This window comes from Battus philenor, unplaced genomic scaffold (assembly GCF_028537555.1).
Source record: "Battus philenor isolate CCGP_79_NKW_IND1 unplaced genomic scaffold, ilBatPhil1.0.hap1 SCAF_13, whole genome shotgun sequence".
NCBI classification, from domain to species: domain Eukaryota; kingdom Metazoa; phylum Arthropoda; class Insecta; order Lepidoptera; family Papilionidae; genus Battus; species Battus philenor.
This window is the reverse complement of record NW_027181675.1, coordinates 11,303,071-11,328,880: the sequence shown is the minus strand read 5'-3', so window position 1 is coordinate 11,328,880 and position 25,810 is coordinate 11,303,071. Positions and strand designations below refer to the sequence as shown.

Sequence of the window (25,810 nt, the reverse complement as noted above, 5' to 3'; positions counted from 1 at the left end):
AAGGGACTTTATTTGACATACATCGTATAATAGACAGAGAAAACAAATACAAAAGTGGGACTGAAAGTTAAAATACAAAAATTTTGGAATCCTATAAAACCATTTTGAAAAGTGGACCCATTGCTCTTTTAAGATTTTTTACGGTGTTATCGAACGTAGCCACTGCGTCTTCGGGATCTTCAAACTGTATTCGATGTTTTTTTTCTTCAGATATAAATGAAAGCTGTATGGTGTAAGGAGGATCCTCCCAATAATTTCACCATAGTCAAATACTGGGTTGTTCGTCGAGCATGCTTACGCATTGTCTTATTGAAGGTATACGCAGGTATAAGCAGACTACTACATGTTGTAACTTTTCATAACGACAGGCAAACAAATGCTTGTTTACCATTCTGATGTTACTGCTTTTTTTTATTTTCGAAAACAATTGCTACTTAATGGCCAGTCTGACCAAACAAAAGAAAAGGAAAAATATAATCACTTCGATCACACACATCTTCCACTGAATTTTTTATTGGCAATTGTGGTGGATTTAATAAAATTTTTGTTGCTCAAAAATAATGCTGAAATGTAATTTATTAGTTGCCATCAATTTGTGAACCCAGAATAATTTATGTGAAAAGACAAATTACCATTTTCAAATTTTAAAACAATATTTTTAATATGATTTCGAAGCTGGCTAATTCTAAAACTGTCAGCAATGAACAATTATTAGTAAAACGTTAAGTATATTGTTCTTGTACCAAGCATTTACATTTACCTTACGTTTATTTACATAGAAAATAACATGAAACATGGTAACTTATCATTTATATGCTACATTTCTCTCTATCTTACAACCTTTTGTTGTATTCAATTATTTTTTATTAAAATAGGTAATGTCCTAATTATTTATTCTTTTATAAAAATTAGTTTCATTATGTACTGGATACAGGTGTAAAAATAAAACAAGAAAAAAAAATTGAAATTATTCTTATATTATACAGCTTCCCAATTAAAATATCATTAACTATTTTCTAAGCGAAGAGGTCTTCTCTGTCGGCCGCGAGGGTAGGAGCTGTAGCATCTTCCATTGCTGCAAAGTTCATGAAGTGAGCAGGCCGATGAACTTCATGGTAGAATTCACGTGGATTGCCTAACTGTACTCCATATTTCATGTTGGGGTCATGTCGGACACCTACACAAATTATTAAAGATTTATCATCGATCATAAAGGCCTTAGGCTTTTACAGAAGATTTTACAAAAAATATTGTGTACACTCTGCAATTACAAAAAGTTTTGGGTAATTGAAAATGGAATTGTAAAGAGTTTTTAGAAAAAAACTAAGTGTAGTTGCAATTTTATTGCAAAAAGAAAAAAAACATACAGTTTTTTGAATAATAATTTGCCAATGTACTATACATATGGTTGACTTACCCATGAAATTGTAATTCCAACTACCCTGAGAAGGTACCATGAAGTAACCAAGGAAGCGATCGGAGAGTAACATTTGCACTCTTTCGTAGTGACTGGGCAAGTAACCCTTAGGGTTATTTCCTCTGTCGGTATTCTTAGCTCCCCACTCATAACCGCTGGGCGTCAGTTTGTACGCGGTAAGGGAGCATGAACCGGGTGTGAAAGAGCAAGTGATGATTATTGTCTTCTCTCCATCCCATGTTGGATTTTCAGCCATAATCTTTGCATGTGTTGTTATATCCTAAAATAGTTAAAAATTGTATATATAATTAGTACTTGCACTTTATATGCAACCTTCTAAGTCTTTTAGAGCTCAACCTACTAAGGCAAACCACTTTACATGTTATTGCCAAGATTAAGTTATAATCAAACCTTTACGAAGGCTATTAAAATGGGTGTCTAGTTCGCAGGCATTAATGACAGAGGCCTTCACTATCCACTATACCAAGACATAAACATAAATTATCTTTCTGTTGTTGTAGTGGAACATGAACTATAAGAACTGTTCCTCCACATGATAGAGCAAACTAATGGTATGCTCTGTAAGAAATTGTAAGATCTAGTAAGTTTTCATGGGTAGCAATCTTTAAACTTTGTCTTCCCCACAATGACATTAAGTCACAATTTTCATTATAAAACAGTGTGAGTGAAACTTTATATAACAGAATCAATAAAGCAATTTTAAATTTGTCGACATAAAAGTAAAAGCTTTATTAATAAAGGCTATTATTGTATTAAAGAATATACAAGAAATAAACATGCCTGGAATTAGTATTGATGATTTTCTTGTGAAAAGTGTAAAATTGGAATTAAAAGAGTTATCGAGTTTCTAATCAGGTTCTTCTCAATATACTAAACATTATGAACCTTGCAGTAGTCCATGTATAAATAAATATTATAATTTACGTTATAGCAACATCTTGACTTTTTGAAGGTGCTTAGCAAAGGTACCTATTAAAAATAATAAATATTTGTTTAATTTTGGACAGACCTGAGGGGAAAGCTGTGGAAGCTCATTAGGTTGAGTATGCATCCAGCCGAGAGGCTGAAGATGTGCAAGCGCTGCGTGGCGGGGCAGTTGACGAGGTAGATGGACTTGCTGGTGGGTTCCCCACTGGGGCGGCACCACGGCACACTGCACCTCTCGTACCATTGGATTGTCCGGTGGTGAGCTACCATATAGGTAACATGCGATCTATGGACATAACCATAAAGGAAATATTTTTAAACACCAATAAAAAACCACACAAATATTAATGTTCATAACCATCATTTTTATTTCTATGAGATATTTAATTTTAAGTAAATTCAACAAGATTTTATGTCATTAAGACACTGATTTATTCTGCATTAATAGTTTAGCAGTGAGATACGAAATGTCTAATCATTTTTTGATTCAGTGTACAAACTAAATACACTAAATTAAACTCAAACTGTGCTTTTACATGTACATTTAAGTTTTAATCTGTTTAATTTTTTCCTGACCAGTTTTATCTTAAATTTGCCGTAAATTCTTCGTATCTATTATTTTTACGAGTACATGCCTATATAGATAACAAATGGAAATTATTTTTTTTAAATTGGTAAGTTTATATAAATAGGGCTTCATCAGCAAATAGAAGAGACAAGAATAGACTTAAGTAATTAAAATTCCATACAATTAAAATAATAAATGGTTAATTATTCCACTTATGATTTGGTATGTTACTTCAAGTCAACAAATTTAAACATGTTCGGTTTTCGAAGATTTTATACATGTGAAGTATATGCTCACCTGTGCTCTTAAATCAGATATGGTGACAAACTTCTTGAGCAGATTCTTCGGTAGGATATATGTATAGCCACTCTCTTTAATGTCATCTGAACTCACGTAGATATGATTTGTTCGCAAATGCAAGTTTGTCGCCGAGATTGCACGTACGCGCCACTCTGTCTTCGAACTGTGGGGAAAAAAGTATATAACATGGGTAATGTAACCAAAGCTAACACCTTCTTGGAATATCACCCCTTTTACAAGAAATAAAAAATTCCAACCCCCTTAACGATAATGCGGCAAAATAAACATTTTAGTTAGATAATTATTTCTCCATGTGCTTTATACCAACTTCATGAAAGTGTCCATCCCTCCCTTATTCCTATGAGACAATGCAACACTTATGGCACTAGATAAAATATACAAGAATGAGTAAATAAGTTGGACCTATCACAAGTGTTCTACAATTTTAAAATAAATATTAAAAATACACTAATTCAACAAATCTATCTATCGTCGGAGATTAAAAAAAGAACTCGACTATCAATAATTTGCAGATATTACATTGCTTTAATTGTCGAAAATGTAGAGTGTAAAAGAGCTAGAGGATGGATCCCATTTGGTTGACTAATACAATTAAAAGCGTGAAACAACGCCGTGTACAATTCCTTAAAACATTCAGAAAACAGAAAAGCTTGAAATAAAATCGTAGCAAACACTGACATGTAAAGAATATATTTATTTTAGGTGAAACATATAAAAATTGGATTAATCAAAGGTGGTGAAGGTTTCTGTACCTGAAGGTCTGTGACTCATAGTTGCTGGTAGTGGATGTGATGATTTCGTCGCCGTGTTTGTTCACAGTGCGTGTGGTAGTGGCAGTCAGCTGGCTCTGTTCCTTGCTCTGCTTCTCGATCTCCGCGATTTGTTGCCGCTGAGCTGATGGTGCGGAGATCTCCATACCGAGGATTATGTCTCGAATTTCAGATTGTGTGAGTGACGCAACGTTTACACTGTGTTAAATAAGTTTCATTAATATATTTTTAAGTATATAAATATACGCAAATATATAAATAAGTATGCAAATATTGGCAATCCTAAACTGAATGAACTTTCATAAATTTAGCAATACAAGCTTGGTACAGTATTTCTGGGATTGGGGTCTGTCACCTGTGCCTTAGCTCTTAAGTTCATTCTTAGCCTATCATCACTTTTTTCATCAGTTTCACTTCCCCATAAACTTCCATTAGGGTGAAGATGGGCTGCATCCAGTGTCTTTCAACTACTTTAACAAGGTTGCTTGTCCACCATCAGCACCAAAAATATAATATGAAAGACGTAATAGTACCTATTAATTTAAAAATTAATCAAACTTACTTGTTCTTTTTGCCATAATCAGCAAGGATGAGGTCTTTGAGTTGAACTTCCACTTTGATCCAATCATCATCAGAAAGAGTGGGCCAAATGTGATGTGGCTCGGTGAGTGTGGTCTTGTCTGGCTTTAGTAGTACTTTAGTGCGTTCAGTGTTCACGTGCAAAGCGCGCAGGATCAATATCAACCTACTGAATGCCTGTAAACCAAATTTGTAAACCGTAAATGACAAGATGAAAGAATTGTTAAATATACAATATTTTGGTGATAAAGGCTATGGCCCATTTAACCTAAATAAAAATTTTCAACATGAACTTTACTTAATGATGCATTAAGCAATGAAGGTACAACTTATGTATACTTGGATCTTTGATGGATTGAAAATATTTATCTAGAGATGCTACGACTAATAAAATTATCAATAATAATTTTCCAAAGAATATAAATAACAAATAATAAATACTTACGGTATATGATGAAATAGTCTTCAACCAGTCATCATAAAGGTTGAATAGTACCATCTGAGGTTCTGTTGCTTTCAGAATCAAATCTCCGAATTTCTCCACCTTTAGACATGCTTGGAATGGCAACTGGAGTTCTGAACCTTTGATGACAATGTTCGGGAAGTCAAGCAAGTGGACCTGGTAATCAAAGACATTTATTAAACATTTTTTAAAACATATTTTTAATGAAATTATGAGTAACTGTTATATTCATATTATTAACCATATACACCACTTGTAACCATCACAGGAAGAATTCCAGAAGAACTCAAAATGATAGAAACTGTTACAGGATCAGATTGAGCTACCCTATAATAGTAACCGTAAAATTAAAGCAATGTGAGTTCCAAAAGTGGCCTGATCTGCAAAAATCCCACAACAAACTGACGGATTTGTTTTTTGTGATCACTTTACAAAATCCTCCAGAAAGTAGTAGAGCAATTAATTCATAAGTTTTATTATCACATAAAAATCATTCACACTATAATAGGATTGTTAAAATTTGATGTAAAGTTTAGTTTAAAGAACTTCTTTAAATTTATTACATAATAATTAGGATACATTATATTATTTTACAATACACAGTTATCCACAAGAGTTCCTGATGTATGTGGCAACCTTATGCATTATGTTTCATATTTATTAACAGTATTATGCATATCTAGACCACATTGTTATGTATTAGTGTGAGTATGTTATAATAATTATTAAATAAATTATACTTTACCTCCAATGGATCCAACATTCCCTTTCTGGTGACAATAATTTGTTTTGGCTGTTCCTCTACAGGCAGAGATCGAATAAGAGCTGCGACTTCTTCAGCAGTTTTCCATTTTGCAAGCTATTAAATTTAAATAAAATCACATATTAATCAAATGTCATGTAAGCACCAATTTGTTACCAATAACAAAGGGTGAACTATACTGGCGTTTATCTATTATTTTTTATATTTATTAATTTCCTCTTTCTATCTACATTCAGTCAGAAAGCTGTAATTAAAACTTTTTGGTGATGAACTACTTTCCATGATCTGACATTTAATAATATAAGTTTAATACAGATTGAACCTGGTCTTAATCTTTTCAGAATACACCCTCGTTTGTATTCAACAAAGACCTTGACAAAAAGTCTTGGCCTATTCCTTAAAGACTTTAATGAGCTTATAGACAGACGGGATTTCCAAATGTTTGTGCATTGTATTTATTACTTATTACGTTTTATATGACGTTATATGGGTAGGCCGCCCACTAGCTGGACTGACGACATAATCAAGATCATTGAAAGTCACTGGACGCTGCAGCATAAGACCGGTGGCCTATGGCTTGCAGTGGGCGTCTCTCAGATGACATGAATGTATAAGGCATATAAAAGCAAAGTTTAATTCTTATGAAACATGATGTATAGTTGACTGTTTTTTAAACAGTATACTAATTTAGAATAATTCTTCCATTCTAAAAATAAGGTAAATTTTATCAATTATATGAAATAGAGTTAATTACCACCTTATGTCACATTTTAATAAGCTCCTTTTTATATAAAATATGAAGATAATAAATTATTATTATAAATAAATCACCTGTCCTAAACGCTTCTGTCCAGCCCATACGCTGGTGTGGATGATCTTGAGGAATAATTGGCCAGTGCGCGGATTGAAAATAAAGATGGCTCCATTGATCGGCTTAGTTGTAAGATTACCCTCAAATGTCTTGTGTATTGTTACTCTGTATACATTTGTATCGTCCACAAACCTGTGTATGTAATTAGTTATAATACATTTAAATAACACAAAAAATTACTTACAACTTGACTTTCAAAAATTGTAACTATCATTGTATCAGAAAAAAATTGACAGTAGGAAAGAAAATCTAATTTTACGCACTAAGCTTGTATGGTGTATAATATAGGAACTTCACTCAGAATCTAGGCTCACAAAGCATGTTTAGCCAAAGAAACTCTGGTTTCTCAAGCTAACGAAATGACATGTTTCATTTAATTTTTCTTTTCCAGTTTAAAGTCCATCAATGGAAAATAACACCCTGACAAGACACTGTATGGTGTTTTTTACAGTAAAATAGATGAAGAAGAGAAAGAAGGAATCTCTCGTTTATAGTGAAAAATGTAATGTAGGCTTATGCTCTTCCTTGTTTTAAGACATTATGCTGATTTAAATTTTCACCAGTCCATTAATGATAAAGTATTTTAATTATTTTTGCTTTACACTGTTTTTACCTTTCATTGCAATAGTACATTAAAAAAGAGTTAAGGGGTTAAAAACAACACTGATATAGATACTCACCAAATGATTTGATTAGAGAAAAGTTCTCCATAATTTTGGCTAGAAAGGTAAGGTTCAGTTGGTTCAGAAGAGTATAGTTGTAGGGCCTTTCGTATGCGTTCACGTAACACATAAAGAGCAGGATTTGCCTTCATAATCTTAGCCATGGCTTGTTGAATCAATGGTTTGCAGCCAGGGAACCAATTACCGTAAGCACTGTAAAATAAAATTCAGATAATGATGAAGCTTGAATAGAAATCACAATCTCTTTAACAAGACTTATTTATTTTAGTTCTATATTGTATTATATACTGATTTTCAGTGAAAAGCTAATGTGTGTTAACATAACATTATCAGAGATTTGGCTTTTGAATGCATATTTACCTTATGTCTTTTTTAACTAAAAAAACTATGGAGGTTGCTTTAATGACTATCAGATAAATCAACAAAAAGAACCAGTAGTCAGTCATCTTCAGATTTTCGCTCTGTACACAAACAGGTATAACTAACATCTTATAAACTTATTTGTATCATAGACTTTAATACAAAAGTGCTTTCCATAATAATGTAACTTGTTAACATTAAGTAATTATTAATCCGAAAATAAAACCTGTGCCATGGCATGTGTTTGTCATGCAACACTTGCATGTTTGTTTGTTAAACATACCTGTGCAAGTTATAAGCAAGGTCTATTGCTATAAGCAATCCAGTTGGTGATGGATAAATGGACATGTTGTCCGTGGTGTAGTCAAGGAACTTAGCGCGGGCGTAGCGCTCCACGTCGTGCGAATCGTAGTCGCCCCAGCGTAACTGTATGTCCAGCCAGTACTTCTGTGTTGTTGTGTTGTCCATTGTATCTCTAGATATAAAAAAAGTTATTAATAAAGACATAAAATAACTTCTTATTGGATAGTGCTTTATTAACTGTTACTAATGCTGATGACAAAATGTGACGATTTTAGTATATAGTTAGTTAGGTAGTATCTTTTGAAAATTTACTAATACGACAAAAGAAGAAAAGAAATCTTTACTGCATTGTCAATAAAAAATTTATGTTATGTCATGGACAGTGATTTTGAAAGGTCAATAGATAGTTTACATTACGCTAATCAACAAAGTTTTGTACAAACCTAATTTATAGTTTGTTTATATTATTTAAGAATATTAAACAATAATATATCCAAAACAAAATGTATTAAAAAAAAATTTACCAAGAATTAAACAATATATGCAGAAGCAATCTTACCCAACAACCTTTGTATATTATATGCTATAAATTAATAAATTAGCACAATCTTGTAATTTATTACATAAAAGCCATCCCCAAAGATTATGCATATAAGAATATTTTTAACTTTATAAATTATTCTTGCATAATTTTATTCTTTATGTTCTGCTTTATCACAGTATACTATAAAGAAAGACTTGTTTTATTTTTTTTAACCATGTAATATGAGTGTTTATGATAGAAATCGAAGTTTATAAAAATAGTAAGACATACTTGGAGTCAGCCAGTAACGACGGACGCGAAACATTCCACTTGTAAGCAGAGAAGAGCAAAATATCTGCACATGAGGAGTTCATCTTGTAAGACTTTCGCGGATGGATTGTCTCCTTTTGTACCGTTTCAATTTCCAGTGCATCTAACTCTTGATCGAACACCTAAAGAATAGAATATATATTTATAATACCCAGAAAATTTAAAATAAAAACACATAAATAGATAAATGACTTTTTAAAAAGTTTTTTGATTAAAAAAATATATTACCTGACACAAGTCCATGACAATAGACTCGTGTACTTTCTGCCACAAGTGGGCCCTAAATATTTGGATGAGAGAAATTTTCAGCGTTGGAATTTTACCGTGCATGAAAATTCCTGTTAAATCCAGTTGCACCTAAAATAAAATAATTTTAATTCATTTCAAAAACTCTTGAGAAACAATTCACAATTACAAACAATTTTCTTCATCAATAGTTGCTAAAAATTACCTGGAAACCGACGTACACGTTGGCTCTGTTGATAGTGGGCGACCACCAAAGCGTAAATCGACGGTTGGGGATTTGGTTCAAACCAGAACGTTGAGCATTTGTCAACTTTTTGTATTTCATTGACTCTTCGAATCCTGATGCCTTCTCCCTGTGATTGCACACATCAGTAAGTAAATGGCCAAAGATAGGCAATTTAATAAAAAATAATTATAACCGAAAATTAAATTGAGTACCCTTTAGATTCCATTTAAAAATTATACTGACCAGAACAAACCTTCCCATGTAGGGAAGTAAGTTCCTTTGAACAGGGTGTGTTCAAGGATGCCCTCAACTCCTCCAAGTGCTTGGATCATATCAGTACGGTAATTGTTCAAGTTCCACAACTTTCCGTCGTGGCGTTGGTGCGTCCACCAGAAAGGATTTTGTTTCAACACCTGAAAAATTTCATAGTATTGAAAGTTTCATTTGCCACAACATGAAAATTTATTTTGTATTAAGTTAATTTTAGGATCTAAAAATACGCTTCTTTCGGAACAGTTAATTGTTCCTTCTAGTATGTTCTAATATGTTCCTTCTATAAGAAATCTAGAAAAATTTAAATAATTTTTATCTACCTGATACTGTTTGAACTCCGTACGTATACGCCAGCCTTTATCATAAGCTAGCGTATGACGATCCTTCTGGAACAATGTATTGATCCTAGGTATTCCCCTGTCCCACGAATCTTCCAAGTCTTCAAGTGTTAAACGCCTATGATAAATAAATATATTTGTTTTGAATATGTCAATAAAGAAAATAAATTTATATTATGTTAAAAATTATCAGACAGCGTATTTTCAGACGCAAGACGCTGCAATACTTCGCGATCAGCGAGCTCACAGACGACGTACGTCCCCAGAGCACATGGCTTCTCTGGTTTCTGGACCCCTACGCAATTCATCATTTTTGGTTATTTATATACTTCAAAAAAAAGCTACTAAATTAACAAGGACAATTAACGATGTTTGCAATACACATTATAACATCAACTGCATGGTTGTTCCACAACTTTCTATCAACTAAAAACACTTGAAAACTATACAAGATTTATTTTAATATATACGTTTAAATTTTGATTTAAAACTAAGAAAAGGACGCCTAAGATACCTTGTGAAACATTATTAAATATATTTCTTTTATCTTTATTTCAATAATATTTTATTTTTTTATGTCCGGAAAAAAATTCTAATTTTTTTTTCACATATCTTCAGAGAAAATTCATCTACTTATGTTTTTTTTAATAATAAATAAAGATTTCTTCGTATATTTGTCATCATTTTATTGTTGCTGTTTTGCCAGTTTTTTTTTTAAATATATTTGGTGAATAGCACCAATTGTATAATATATAAATTTACTATTGTTATTATCTTGTATTCTTTAATGTAATTATTTATTATTTTTGTTCTCCCAAATAAAATAAAATTACATGATTTATTGATATTTAAAAGAAATGTCTAATGAATTGACAATTCTTTTACATTTTTAAGTACAAGCAAATGTTACATTTGTCAGTTATAGAAAGGTAAATGTGTACCTGTTCTGAGCGTTAGCTTCTTGTCTCTTGAGCGCATATTCCGCCCAAACGCGTTGTGAGTCTACAAACTCAGCCTCCCACGGTTGTATATAGCGATATAAATTGGGAATCAGTTGGTCCTCGTCGTGAGACATACCCGAACGGAAATGGGTGATGCCCACGTCGGTTTGCTTCGACCAACGAAGGTCAGACTGTAACATAAATATACTTTTGTAAATATTTACAGGTTCTAGAGTCGATCATGAATAAAGAGGCCTTCCCTTGTACATGGAAATCTCATTTTCCCAGAACACCAAAGAATATGCTGTGTAAGACTTGCTGCACATGAGATGGGGCAATACACGACTTCACATACATTCACCAAATGTAGTTTCAGAGCTTTTGCTGCTTCAATTGCAGAACAGGACAATTAATTAAATAAACTTACACATAGATCATTGCGTTTCAAAAACGCCTAACGACGGTCCAAAATCGTAATAAGAGTATTAACAATATTGTTAATGCATGAACTAAAGTCTTATAAATTAAAGTCTTGGTGTAGCATTTAAACAAATAAGGCAATCAATAATGTTCGGGAAATCGCCTAGCACTATATAATTTAGGTTAATATTTTGCAAGTCTCATAAATTATCTATACTTACAACTAAGTAAAGACAACAGTAAGTTATTTTTGGTAATAAAGAATTATTTGTTATTCAGCATCATCATCATCTCAGCCAATGGCCACCCTAAACAGGACTAAAACCTTCCCCTTAAATTTATAAGACTTGTTGAATATGGCCCGCATTCAGAATTTTCCAACGACCTAAGTTAATAGTGGCCGCATTTATGTTGTGACTGACAATATTAATTATTGCTAACATTATAGCTAGTAATTTTTCTATATAACACAACAAATGGATGGCATTTAACATTAGTTAAGTATTCTGGGCCTTGCAGACAAGGAGCCGGCGATTTTGTCGATAGCAAAAAATAATACATAACTTGCTTTGAAAAACATGAGTAAAAGACTAATTATGTATATTTATAGCCAATAATTTCATTTTCACTTTGGTCATCACGGTGATGCCTATGCCTACTATGTGGGCACTTATGGACTAACATGATATTCAATAGTTTTAAAATACTATTAATTATGTAAAAAAAAAAACAAAGGAACGATATTTTACCTGTGGAATTAAAACATGACCCATAGACAACATTCCAAGGCCACCCAACTCTTTAGGTGTGTAGAACACTACAGGCGGGAAACGGGAAGGCATTTTTGAGTTAAGACCAATCTTGATACGGGTCTGAATTTTATTCTCGCATTTTACCAACAAATCCAGTAATTCCTGAGTATTGACGACAGCCTCGCGGAAGTATGTCATGAGACCTAAAAATATCATACAGTTAACTCGTTGACATATATCTAGTGCATATATATGGTTTTATATGTTGCATTAGATCAGATAGCGTTGTCTCAAATGAACAGTGCTATGGTACGTCACGATCAGCGCGCCCATAGTCACTGTCCATCCCCAGAGCACAGGGATTCTCTGGTTTCAGGACCCCTACGCGATTCATCACGTCTAATTGTTAATAGAGATCAGATATTTGGATGCTTAGTAATCTAAATTTCATGTGTTAGCTAAAAGAATAAACAATAGTAATAAAACTATCGCTCGATATGAAAGAGACGACTAAAAATAATTTTAGCAAGTCTTCAAATTTTTTATCTTCATAAACTAAGAAATAAGCTCTTAACCTTACTAAATTTTACTATTTAACTCATAAGTGTAGAAGTATGGTGCTGTCGAAAAAGCTATGCCGCCGCCGCATGTATTGAGGGCGAACTAACGGAAAGAAGTAGATGGGATGAGTACCCCTTGTCGCAGTTTTTGAGTGACTAAAGAAAAATACTTTAAGACATCCAAATAACTGAACCACTAATTATCAAAACATCACCAATATTGAATTCCAAATTAGAAATCATTTTTATGTCCTAATATAATAGAAAACTCACCAATTAAGGCAGTGTTCCATTTGTTAACAATCTTAGTGAAGGTAGTAGATCCGGATGCCATCAGTATCTGGCGCACACGGTTGTGGAAACGTGCTAGAGATTCATCATCAACACGCAGGTAACACTGAGCAGTCCTTTCCTTAGTCACTTCGTTCTGGAGATTCCATACGCCATCACGATGGGACAACTCCTCGTGTTGACTGCGGCACTGTTAGGATTTTAATCAATAATTTACATTCAAGAATATCACTATAAAAAAATAAAATAATAGTGGGAGTATAACAAACTTCAATGTACTTGAATATTACATACTTTACTGGTTATAAAAATGGAGCTATATTAGATGGACATCCAGATATTTTAGCACATTGTAGTCAGATCGCATATTAAGTCGTTATTAGTCAATTAGTACTGGATAGTGGATCATATATAAATATGTGCCAGTATGTACCTAACGCACTTTTTATATGACTGCAGTACTCTGACAAATATAATATGACAAATTAAAATATTTCTAATATTAAAATATGTATTTTCGATCAAATCATTAATTGAAATTCACGCTAAATGTCCGCTCTCGAATAAGAAATTTCCACCTAATTACTGATCCATAACAATATCTCAGGAACCATCAGGCTTAGAGACTAAATTTAATAGGAATTTTTAGTAGAGGACAGCTAAAAACGAATCGCTCTCTGAATGGTATCAACCTGCATTTTTTTTAGATTTTAAAAACTAATAATATATTTAATGAAATTACTTATAAAAGGCAGAGTACACCATGCAATGCAGGTGAGGACAGTTAGTCAATGCATGTAATATAATATGATGGTAAAATCTAAGTACCTTTGGCAATATCCTGCATTCAAATCCAGCCATATTGAAGAGTAGGTTGGGATTATCCTTTGAATATACAGATACGAAACTGTTCTCCCATTGTATGGTGGTGACTGATCGCGGCAGACGATTCTTGATGTCCCAGAACACGGCACGACCCCTGCAAGAATTATCTTTTATTATTAATATTCCAAATAGTAAAGTTTAATCATACAATCCATTATATTTAGTATTAAATAATTAATTTAATAACATACTATGCACCATTGGTATAAATGGTTAACTAAATGTTAACAAGACTCAAATTTTAAATTTATTTTATTACAAAAACCAAAACCTTTAAGAAAATTAATGGTGAATGTTATGTGATCTTTTTTATATTTCTCTGATACATTTTTTAACCAGATGCAATGCATGACAGTCAACAATTCGGATAATTGTCCGTAGTGCACTACATTATTGTTTTCATATTTGTTCTTGTCAATTATGTAACTCGAATACAATCAGCCAGAGTATTTTTTTAGCTCACAGGCCTCAATTTCCAAGAGCTCAATTTTAATGAAGCTGCACAAAGCCTTAATTGAGTAGCAGCTTCAATCATACACATAGTAATGTGCAATTTTTTTGTCAATTTCTTTAAATTGTAATAATTTTTGTCTATTTTATTTTAATTAAATAAAATCTTTACTTCCCCTCAATATACCAATTGTGACATTTGTTTACAATTAGTTGAGTATATAGCATAAATTTAAAATAATGAATAATGTTATTAATCGACTTTGAACCATATTAAATACTAAATATTAAAAGAATTTTGTGACACTTTTGAGGTAACAGAGCGACTTACAAATTGACGTCATGTTTCATTAGTCGCATACGTGCATCCCTTGGCCAGCACTTCTTATTGTTGTAGCCAACAATGTTCTCGTTGTTTGGATCAGGGTGTTCAGTCAGATATCTCTGGATCAGATCGCGTGCTTCTTCTGCACTGAACCTGTGATAAGATATTTTTTTTATTAATATTACTTTTACATTCACAAGGTAAGCTTAACATACATGAATTACTGACAGTGATACACAAAACGAAAAATACAGGAATTTTCACGATTATTTAAATTTTATCCTTTAATAGAGGTAAGCTAAGAACTAATTTTACTTAATTCCATCCATGAGGTTTGAGGAAGGGATTCAATAACTTTGTGGAGTGAGCGGGTGACAGACTGGATGTTATAAATGTAAATAAATTCGGTTTATGAATTAATCTACTCACCTAAAGAATATATGAATCCTGTCGACGTATCTACAGTACAAACGGATCGGATGCGTGACCTCAGTCTGTCTATCTTGATAAGATAGGAAATCATTAGGCAATTGAGGAGGTCCAGCCATTTCGCTCGCCCGTTGTAAACCTAATACCAGTAAGTCCAACACCAGTCCGTAATATTGTACGATGAATGACGCGAACTGCAGTCCTCGAATGATTCCATAGGAATTTGTGTGGTTCATGTCCTAAAATGGAAATTTTAAATCAAATTGTATAGTAGTAGTTCAATATAAGTTCCATCAATAAATCCTCCTCTTTGTACCTCCAGTACACCATTGTCTTATCCTGAGATTGAAATTTTTTAAGTTAGCTTCGCTAAGATATATGTGTCTAACTTCGATACTACTAATAAATAAGCTAACAAAAGTAACAGTTAGTAGAGTTTAAGGCAGGTTTAATTATAAAACTTGCTTGGTTTCGGTTACAGTTTATGCTGCTAGTCCTGAGGCTTTTACAGCTTTATCGGAACTGAGTCCACGTAGCAAAAGGGACCATGAATTTAAAAATAAAACAGAAGCTGGATGGTCGCATTCCAGTTGCACATGTCGTTCGCATGTAGTAAACCGCTCTACCTGAGTAGAGCTGTGTAGTGTTTATGCTGTGTGTATGCGGCTTGGGACGGCAGCGTGGACCACACCCGAGTCAAGGATTCGGTTCCAACCTCGGTTCGCCCATGCTGTTCGGGGTTAGGGAGGCCGCCCTCTAAGAATGGATGACGCTATGTCCAGTGCGGAGTCTCGGAGGTGCAGTGGTTGATGGTTATAAGATTTAATTCACTATACGCGTCGCGAGAATTTTCGAAGTGCTTTCCTTAACAAGCGACCATTTTAGCTTTAAAATGTTTCTAAACACTACTACTATTAGCTATAAATTGCGTATGTACGCTGACAATTACCTCTGTTTATAGTGGATAACTTCATGTTTTTGTATTAGTGACAAAATTTTTTTGGAAAATACCTTTTTTTATGTAGTTTCTATCATTTACATTTGTATTTACCTTGTAATTGATTACGACGTTGTTCTTGGCAGTCATGTAATCTGCGATGTTGTGGTCGACTATCAGCCGAAGCAGACGGTTGAGGAGTGTAAGATCAATCTTTTCGTACAGTTTCTCGAACTTCGACTCCAGGAGGACGTTACATTCTCCCTCTCCCACATCCCAAACGTCTTGCAGATTATTTATACCTTTAACACAAGGCGGGAAAAATAGTATCATTAAAATTAAATTCTTACTACACTCTGTGGTAACAAACGACATTTTATTAATTTGTCAAGCTCAAAAACTTGTTTATTAAGTCATTAAATGACACAGCCTAAAAATGTATATTAAAATGCCAACATTAACTAATGTTATAGATTATATAATATATCTGTTATAGTGCTACCGAAACCGCGGTACCGTCCCTTGTATATAAGTGTGGTGAGACGGGGGGAGCAACGTTTGCTCCGTACTGAAATCGGCACTCAAGCTATTTTTAGGACCCATAAAACGCGATACAGCGTTTTTGATAGCACTATAAAATATCATTTTAGATTTTTTTTATACAGAGACAAAATAAAAATACCTAATAAGAAAAAAGCCTTGAGTTGAATTGAACACTGGTGTTATTTTAAAGCGTGAATGTTTATTACATAAGCATACATAGCACAAAATGTTTTTTTTAAACAAGTTTTTATTATAATTTTATTTGATACAGCTTATGTAACTCCTGTCTTCTGGATCCTCTTCAACATCACCTGATGACTGTGCAATCAACCAACGTGAGGTTTGTAACAAGGGGATGATACAACCACATAAATCTCCTTTGCCACAACGCACACTATGGGTAATTGCTTCTTCTGTTTGTTGGTCAATCGGCTTCTATTCTAGTACTAAAGTGTAGCTCATAGGTTCCCAATGTTGACTGTTCCGCCCTTAAGTGGGCGTAGTAGGTACACAGGCTATTGAGAGGCAGTATAAAATACATCCATTTCCATTAAAAAAAAAAAAAACAATTCATCTATCTGTCCAAAAGGTTAATCTTGTTATTATGGCGCAAACAAACATTCTGCAATGTTATTTTCTTGAAAATGACAACAGTACCTAAAAGATTATTAACTTATGATCCAGTGTAGCTATGAAAAACACTATTATAAAAGAAAATTATCTCATTATTCAAAATTATGTTGAAATATTGAATGCCAATAAATATATTTTGTTCTCTTAATTTTGATTTTGAATAGTAATAAGAATGTCATATTTTTATCAAGAAATTTAGAAATAATTATCGGTGTTTTAGGTCAAAAATCTATCAGGCACAAAATACTTAAGATATTATCAATTAACAAATCAATTATGAAGTTAAATGTATATATTGGTATTTGCAATGTACATGTAATGCTAAGTGAAAACATATTTTATATGTATATAATGTACTTTTCAACTTCACATTCACACTCATCACAAATAACCTACGGAAAAAAAATAACTCATATAAAATAGAGATATTTACAGTACAATCTAATAAATAGCTTAATTAAAACATGGTATTATAACGAAATGTTTAAATGTGTCTGCAAAAACGAATTTTGTAGAACCTGTTTAAAAAATAACATTAACTATTTGATTGTTAAAGAATTTTCTTATATGCTTGAATTTTTTATTAAACTTTTCAAAAAGTACTTTTACTTCAAATAAATAAATGAAACACAGTGGGGTAAGCTCAATTATACCAGAGCTGTGGATTGTGGTATGGTTGAAAAAATTAAGCAATTAGTTTTATATATTATTCTGCACATAAAAATGTCTTTAATTTCTTAAAAATTTAGTAATCATTTTAAAAAAAGTTAAGTCAAAACATGATCTATATCTATGTATTGACACATTTTTACCACAATCACACTATATTTTAATTCTTATTCTATGCCAAACCTCAATTGGGTGAAATAAATAAAAGTAATTGATAAGAATACAAATACGCTTAATAGATGCAAAAATCATATTAACAGACATTAGCATTTCCGCATTCTTGGTACAACGAGAGAAACGCTATTGCGTTTCGTCTCGTTATACAAGGGTAATGTATTAGAACCTCTCTGCATTAAAATGGTTAAAGTATTAAAAAGCCAAGGATCGAAACTAATATTACCTTGACACCATTTGTAGACGAGAAGTGGAGAAGGTTCTGTATCAGCTGGCTTAACCCATGGCGGTAGGAGGCGGCGTTTGTCGGCTTCATACCACAGATATTGGTCCAGATATGCATCAGTTATCTTTTCAAGAGGCTCCACATCATAAACAGGGACAAGGTGTGAATAGAGGTCCATGAATTCAATGCCAACCTGTTAAAAGCAACAAACTTACAAAAAAGCCATTTTGAAAAGCGTAATTAACATTTCAAATATTAATTGTAGCATTAACCAACTTTAAACCTGTCTATATACACAGACATGGACTTTCCCCTTGGATAATACAAGAAATATTCACTTTAATTGCTCCATCTAAGTGTGTGTGTTTATTATTCGCCTATTTATTCCACTTTGAAAAAAAATATTACAACTGTACAAACATAGTTATGCTTATTTAATTAATTATTATAGAGCAGTTTTATTTCATTTTATGTGTATTATATCATTATTATACTTATTTTGTGTCATTTTTTGTACAAAAAATACATTATTATTCACAATCACAATAAGAACCTTTTTATAATAGTATTTTTATCCAAAACTGTAAAATAAGTATATATTGAACATAATCAAAGTATATGCTAGGAAGAACCTGCACTTAGGTGTAATAAATTAATGTTAAACTGTATGTAAATGTTAAATTTAATCGGAAGTTAATTCAAAACTTAATAATATAAAATAGATAAAGGCGTGACATGAATAAAAAATGATATCTCGTTAAGAAAAGAATGTAAAATAAACACCTCTCTGAAAGTCCTCTGCGTAAGCAAATGACGTTTGATTCTGGAAAGCGCTTCATGAGGATTGTCATATGCCTGTTCAATAAGTCCCAGTTCTTCTCTCTGACTCTGGTTCAGGCGCGACTTTACGCTATATGCTTCTTTTAATCTTTCCAATGCCAGAATCAGGAGTTTCGTGTCGTGCTTGTATGACAGCGGCGGGAAAGGTATCGGAGCGAAACGCCGTGATTCTAGCCAATGAACTGTTGTAGTGTAAATTGCTACGGCTTCTTCGGGTGAGATGTAAGGTCCATCCTGTTTTTTTTAAACATAAAAATACTTATGCATCAATCTAAATAATGTACAACTTTTAACACTTATATGTTTATTGCTATTAATTTAATCCATTGCACTTGAGCGGCGCCGATTTTAATTGCTAACTCAAGCGAGTTTCTGCATAAAGGTGATAAAATTACACTGATTCCCGACGGATTATAGCCACGAGACAGACTGTTCCGCGGATGTCGTCTATAAGCTCGTAATGAAAGCCTTAATATAATTATGTACAAAGAATACAATAAAAGATAATTTTATTATGTAAAGTAAACAACTCTGTTGTTACCTTTAAGTAGTTGTGCTGTCGCTCTTGTTCAGCTTTAAGATAAAGTCGTGTAAGACGTCCCAGATTTTTCTTACATACGGTCTTATCAACAGTGGCGCCACGACGGATTCTCTCACGATTATAATGTGCAGTATTTGTCCACCAATCTGCCTTCATCTTCACATACCTCAAGATCATGTTTTCAATTGGCGTTGGTAATCCAGGCACCTAATTAGAACAATTTTTGATAACTTAATCAATCAGATTTTTAAATAAAAACCACACATTTAAAGTCTATTTTGTCTATGTTAGTATGAGAAGTCCCTTCGAGACCTCCTTCAAAATTTTCCATGGTCTTCCAGATTGAAAATCTTTAATTTAAATGATAGCATTTGTTTTTATAATATATAAATATGTGATGAGGAAACTACAAACCTTCCAAGGAATATTTGCCTTCCAGCATCGCCATGCCTCAGAAAGATGCTGCAATATTGTTCTGGCTTTGTTCTGCTTGATACCTTCCGGCATCATGTCTACTATGTCGTGCATGACTGACGCGCGCAACTCCAAATCGAAGTGAGACTCCACACGCTGCTTCGTAACGGTCTTAGCGACACCTATCAAAATATAAGTTATGTAATATACAATACATGAATAATGGCTACAAATTTTATATATATAGCAAATTAAGTAAGAAATAAAACATAACCAAATTTGTAGAAAGGCTCAACCAATTTGGTTATACTTTTTTTCATACTTATTTCAAAGTGTCTTTATGAAGAGGGAATAAAGTGAAAACTTGTAAAAATGTAAAATCTTGTTCATAACTTCAATTAAACCAAAAATGGATGGATGCCTTAGAATGTACTCAAACAAAAAGTTACATGGACCAGATTATTAACAAGTCTCAAATATGTTCCATATGAAATAGAAAACTTATTTTTCTAATGAGTCATTGTTTATTATTAAGACATTAAATTAATATATATACACAATCTCTGGAACAAGTATATTTTCTGTAGGACTGTAACAAATCAATAAATTTTAACAGTACAAATTCTGCAGACTTTCCTTGAGAAATTAAAAATAAATGTCTGTAGACAAAACATAACATTAAATAAGTGATTATCTATGTACATAAAGGTATAGAGATTACCTTTGGAATGACGTCCTTCAAACTGACGAGATAGCAAGTTTCCCAGCCAACGTTCCAGCAAAGGTGTTATACCTCGCATGAAAAACAGCCACACACGCCAACCTGGCGCCCAGAAACCGCATCCAGGTCCTTTGGACACCGGACCCTAGAATTACCGTTAAAACTTTATTATTCACATCAATAAATAATAAGTGTAAAATATTTTACAGGTAGAAATTTTTTTGCTTTCTCATTTATTAACAATTATGCTTTTTTTTAATGAAAAGTGATATCACTAAATATTTTGTTTCATACGACTAATGCAAACAAAAACAATAATCATGTATGGTCTATTAAGTAAGTGTATGTAATAAGTCTTTTTAATTATATAAACCATAGATTTAATATTCACATGCAAACTTTCCTCATGTTGGATAACTATGGGTAGGGCTTTTGTATGAAAAAAAATTGAGATGGGTATGTAAGATAGATAACTATACTTGGAACTAGTGAAAATAAAAAAAATTTAAAAAACCTTCATTTCTTAGCAAAAATAATAATGAAGCAAAATGTCTTGCACTCTGAGGAGATTTTGCAATAAATAAATAAAAACTATCCAGATCAAATTTAATGTATAATAAAATAGAATACATGAAGAAGTATTAAAAGTGTTTAATGTTACTCACAGTATTAAATCTGTAGTAGATAAGATGTTTTAAATCTTTACACATTCTGATTTGTCTCATAAGCTTGTACTTGTATCTGTACATTCCAGTGAGTTGTCCAACATGTGCAAATATGTACTGCAGTCCATCAGCAAGTTGGAATGAGTCCACATTGTTCAGCCTGTATTGCACATGAGAGTCTACAATCAGCTTTGTCAAACGTAGGATCTCACGACACAAATGGAATGCTAAAAAACAAAACAATAAATTTATTTTAGAAATATACATGTATTACACAATAGTACTTACAGTAGCTTAATATACAGGCATGGAAGGGAGAACTGTAGTGATCAAAGTGACATTTCTTTGTAAACATTAAGTATACTGATTTATTTCAATAAATAATTTTTAATGCTGAATTGGCAATTTGAGATTCTAGGTTACTGTTATGTTAAGATTGGATCAATGTGGCTTTATAGATCTTTTTTTTTGCTGTACATTAAGGCAGCAAAGTACATTTTGAAATGTCACATGGGTCACCATTTTTTCCTTATATATATTATTCACGTTCTTTAGGTATAGAGATTTAAATTATGTTACATTGTTTTATTGAGTCAATCATTTTGTACCTTGGCAGCATAGTTATTGTGCAATTAATATTTATTATCAGTTAATTAACAATAATTAAAAAAGTTACAACACTAAGTTTTAAACATTAAATAAATATGTGTATATATATAATATTACCATTTCCAAATCGGGATTTCTTTCTCTCCTTAGTTGTTAAAGTTTTCACTGGCTTCAAGTTGAAGTTATAGTCCAAGTGGAGGTAGTTTAGGTTCTTACGGTGAATTAACAAATTCAACATGTTATAGCCCTGCCTGCAAACTTGCAAACCTGCTTCTACCCAGTCCAAAGTTGTTGTTTGGAAGAATTTTGTTGATTTGAATGATCGGAATAGATATCTGGAAGAATAAACTTACATTATATATCAGGGGCCAAGCTCCTTGATAGTTGGAGCCATTGCTCGCGAGCCGCAATTTAATACACATTTAAAACACGCAAACCAATATATTTTTTACAAAAATTATATTTACTGAAATTATATGACAAAAGTACAAAATTTGCATATTGAAGTTAGATATAATGACACATGTATTTAATACCTCTCCTAATAATGATTAAGATGCAATAAGAATGGTGTTTGGATTTCACTAATTTTATGATGGAACAATAATTATTCACACCAGTAATTGTTTTGATTTACCAAGAGCTGTCATAGGTTATTTAAATTAAAATAATTCGACAACCAATCGAAGCCAAAAGCTGTACTTTGGCCACCCCTGTTATAAACAATCATGTTAGCCCATAGACAATTGCTGCAAGTTTGACTGTCATTGGTACTACCCATGTTGCATTTAGTGTAGATACCTATATTCACCCTTTCATATAACATAATGAAGGTGCAAAATTGAGTGTGTTAATATTAACAGTTAACTAACCTTTTTTTCTGTGGCTTTGGAGGTCTGTGTTTTAATGCATTTAATACATAGTACTTCAGTAATTTCTGATAAGAAACTCTAACTTTTACGGGTTGACCAGGTGGACAGTGTTCTTTATACCATGTCTTCACCAGAGGCACATCTATTGCACGTCTTGTGCGTCCTGTAAAAATAAATTTAAAAATTATACATGGTCCCTAGAAATATATATGCCAAAGCCAATAAAGAAATTCTTATATAAAATACCATTCACCTGATCTCATATTGAAAGGTCTTGGCGCCCACAATAAAGCAATGCCATTGGCAGTATTATCAGTATACAGTGCAGTTTCTTGGAGGAATGGAGACACTTCTTCAGGCAAAACAAATTCATCTTCATCGGGCACTGGATCTAAGGACTTGACTGAATGTCGGTGTGAAATGGGATTTATCAAAGGATCAAAATAGAATGCAGGCAGATCAGGGTCTTCAGTTTTAATGTACACTACATTTGGGGTGTGATACCTGGAAATTGGTATATTCTATAGTAAACTCTAGTAATAAAAAAATATTTTACACAAAGAATACCACATTTTATGAAAATCACTTTAAAAACATATATTTACCATGAGAGTTGAACAAAATGAGGCAAGTTGTTGTACAAATATGGGAATGCAATCCTGTATTCAGTTCTTATTGGCTGTCTAATAATAATCTTATTTATATCATTAAATTCATTCCAGTCTTCATCACCAGCTGAATTATCTTTGACTAGAGGCTCAAATTTTGGTCCTCCAGGTATTGCCATGTTTAAGGCTTTTGCAGTAAAGAAGCTTTTAGAATCAAACAAATAAAAGTAATTATCATCCACAAGATCAGTTAAGAGTTGATTGGCAAGACGGTAAAGTGTTGCCATTTGTGGTAGAGTCAGATTCCATTTTCTGTATGTAGAACCATTTACATGTCTTGTCCCTACAAGAGGCTTGTGGTCATAGAACCATGATGCTACAGCTGCATCTTCTTCAGGGTCTAATTCAATTTGAATAGGCTCCAAAGGTTCAACATCAAGTATATTATCAGCATAATCTAAGGGAGGTTCCTCATCATCAAATGGAGGAAATCTCATTCTTTTGAAGTGTCTACGATCTCGCTTTTCTCTTCTCATCATAATCCACATAGTGCCCCACTGTGCAATGTATACTGGCTCAATTACCCAGGGGATTTCATTCACAAATGTGATAGCACCAGTAATATGGTATAAAACTTTAACATCTCTGATCTGTTCCCAGGGCATGGGCATATTTTCTAGAAGCTTCATAACTGCATGTGGCATGTATTTCAAGGCACCAAGATAGACTCGTTTGTCATGACGGTATTTTCTACTTGTCATATCGCCATGATCTCTTATAATCTTTCTGATGTGTTCAGGTGGCATGTCTTCTTTCTGAGCATCGACAAATCCGAATTTTCTCTTCTCGGCAAATCGTTTTGATTGAAGTTGAAGCCATTTTTGAGCTAATTGAACAAACATATTTGGTTATTACAAAAAAATGTACATGGAAAAACTTGTCATTTAAAAAACCTGGGAAATGATAGATAGATATTACTGGTATTCCAAAATATTCAAGATAGATTACTTTCATATAGGTTACTTCTCAAAAATGTAATTATTTTTTGAAGAACACAGAGCATCAATGCCAAACTAGCTTTTTACATCAAAATTAACAAACTAAATCTAATGTATAAATACATTAAAAAAATTAAAATGGACATTTTTGGTTTAAATACACAAATTATTTAATAATTTTTGATTGGTATCGAACAATTGATGATCATATTAGAATAAAAAATAGTTTTCCTTTCCAAAAAATAATCATATGATTGTATGCAATTTCAGCATTTTCTATAATACTTAAATAGAAAATTATATCTATTGCATATTTATCTTTCCTTTGTGAATTGGTATATATAAGATTTAATGTATATTCCCAGATTCCTAAAGGAGGTTTTGATAAATAATTTAAACTAAATAAAAAAGGAACACATCATATCTGTTTTTCCATATATCTCATAAACAAATTTTGTTGTCAGGATTTTTAAACATTGCTGCTGCGAATATTAGAGCAAAAAATTTTAGATCATCGTTGATTTTTTACGTCGTATATGATGCCATTTAAAAAAGTCAATTAATCAAGTTTGTACTTTTTAAATTAAAAATGAAATCAATAACTAAACAGTTTGAACATTTATACCTTTTTCTTTTATTTTCTCTTCGGGTATGTGGTGAGGTTTTGGCGGTTGCGATGGAGGCACAGGAGGCGCAACGGCAGCGGCGGCAGCATGCGCTTGCAACGCAGCTTGCTGCGCGGCCGCAAGTTGCTGCTGGGCCATCATTGTGGCCCATGGGTTGGGCCCCAACAAATACGGCGGCAGCGACATGGCTGCACGCCTTCTAAAACAATGAATAATACACTAACACAAAACCTACAACTTTATTTAATGGCGACATGATCCATCACATAGATTATTTTAGCCGGCAAATGTAAATATATAAAAAGAAAAATAAAAACTTACTTCTCTCTTATTCTACAATATTTGCTGTTAAATTATTTTCGCATTAATAAACATTAATTATTTCTGTAAAAATAAAGTGTTCGTAAATATAACCATTATTTTAACGGCAGCCATTTGCAAATGCTATTTTTGTAGATAGTGATGTGCAGATGCCGAAACTATATTAACCGGTTACTTCTTGATGTATTATTAATTAATAAAAATCTTAATGAATGTAAAAAAAAGCAATTTCTATCTGATACAGTATGACATACGCATTTTTTTACAAATTTTAAATTAGCATTCAATTTTGTAAAAGTTTATACATAGCGTTACTTTAAGCTCTAAAAATATTACACACTTTTGTATTAAATTACGGTAATCGATTAAAATAATTTT

The 25,810-nt window shown here is 32.6% G+C and overlaps 1 protein-coding gene across 1 annotated transcript; it reads right to left on the bottom strand.

Annotated features, from left to right (window-relative positions):
• Window positions 1–956: 956 nt before the first annotated feature.
• Prp8 (pre-mRNA processing factor 8) lies at window positions 957–25,550 on the bottom strand. Its single transcript, XM_068777484.1, has 35 exons — window positions 25,433–25,550; window positions 25,111–25,310; window positions 23,485–24,373; window positions 23,133–23,383; window positions 22,880–23,042; window positions 22,125–22,342; window positions 21,399–21,625; window positions 20,734–20,878; window positions 20,013–20,194; window positions 19,599–19,805; window positions 19,001–19,291; window positions 18,218–18,410; window positions 16,087–16,274; window positions 15,036–15,274; window positions 14,613–14,759; window positions 13,775–13,925; window positions 12,929–13,136; window positions 12,093–12,298; window positions 10,924–11,114; window positions 9,965–10,100; window positions 9,615–9,784; window positions 9,351–9,498; window positions 9,128–9,256; window positions 8,861–9,021; window positions 8,027–8,218; window positions 7,381–7,575; window positions 6,661–6,832; window positions 5,812–5,925; window positions 5,049–5,222; window positions 4,587–4,780; window positions 4,007–4,222; window positions 3,231–3,396; window positions 2,448–2,651; window positions 1,418–1,697; window positions 957–1,177 (listed from the first exon to the last, which is right to left on the bottom strand). The coding sequence occupies exons 2-35, from the start codon at window positions 25,295–25,297 to the stop codon at window positions 1,017–1,019; spliced, it is 7,095 nt and encodes a 2,364-aa protein (XP_068633585.1). The 5' UTR covers window positions 25,298–25,310; window positions 25,433–25,550; the 3' UTR covers window positions 957–1,016.
• Between the last annotated feature and the right edge of the window lie 260 nt (window positions 25,551–25,810).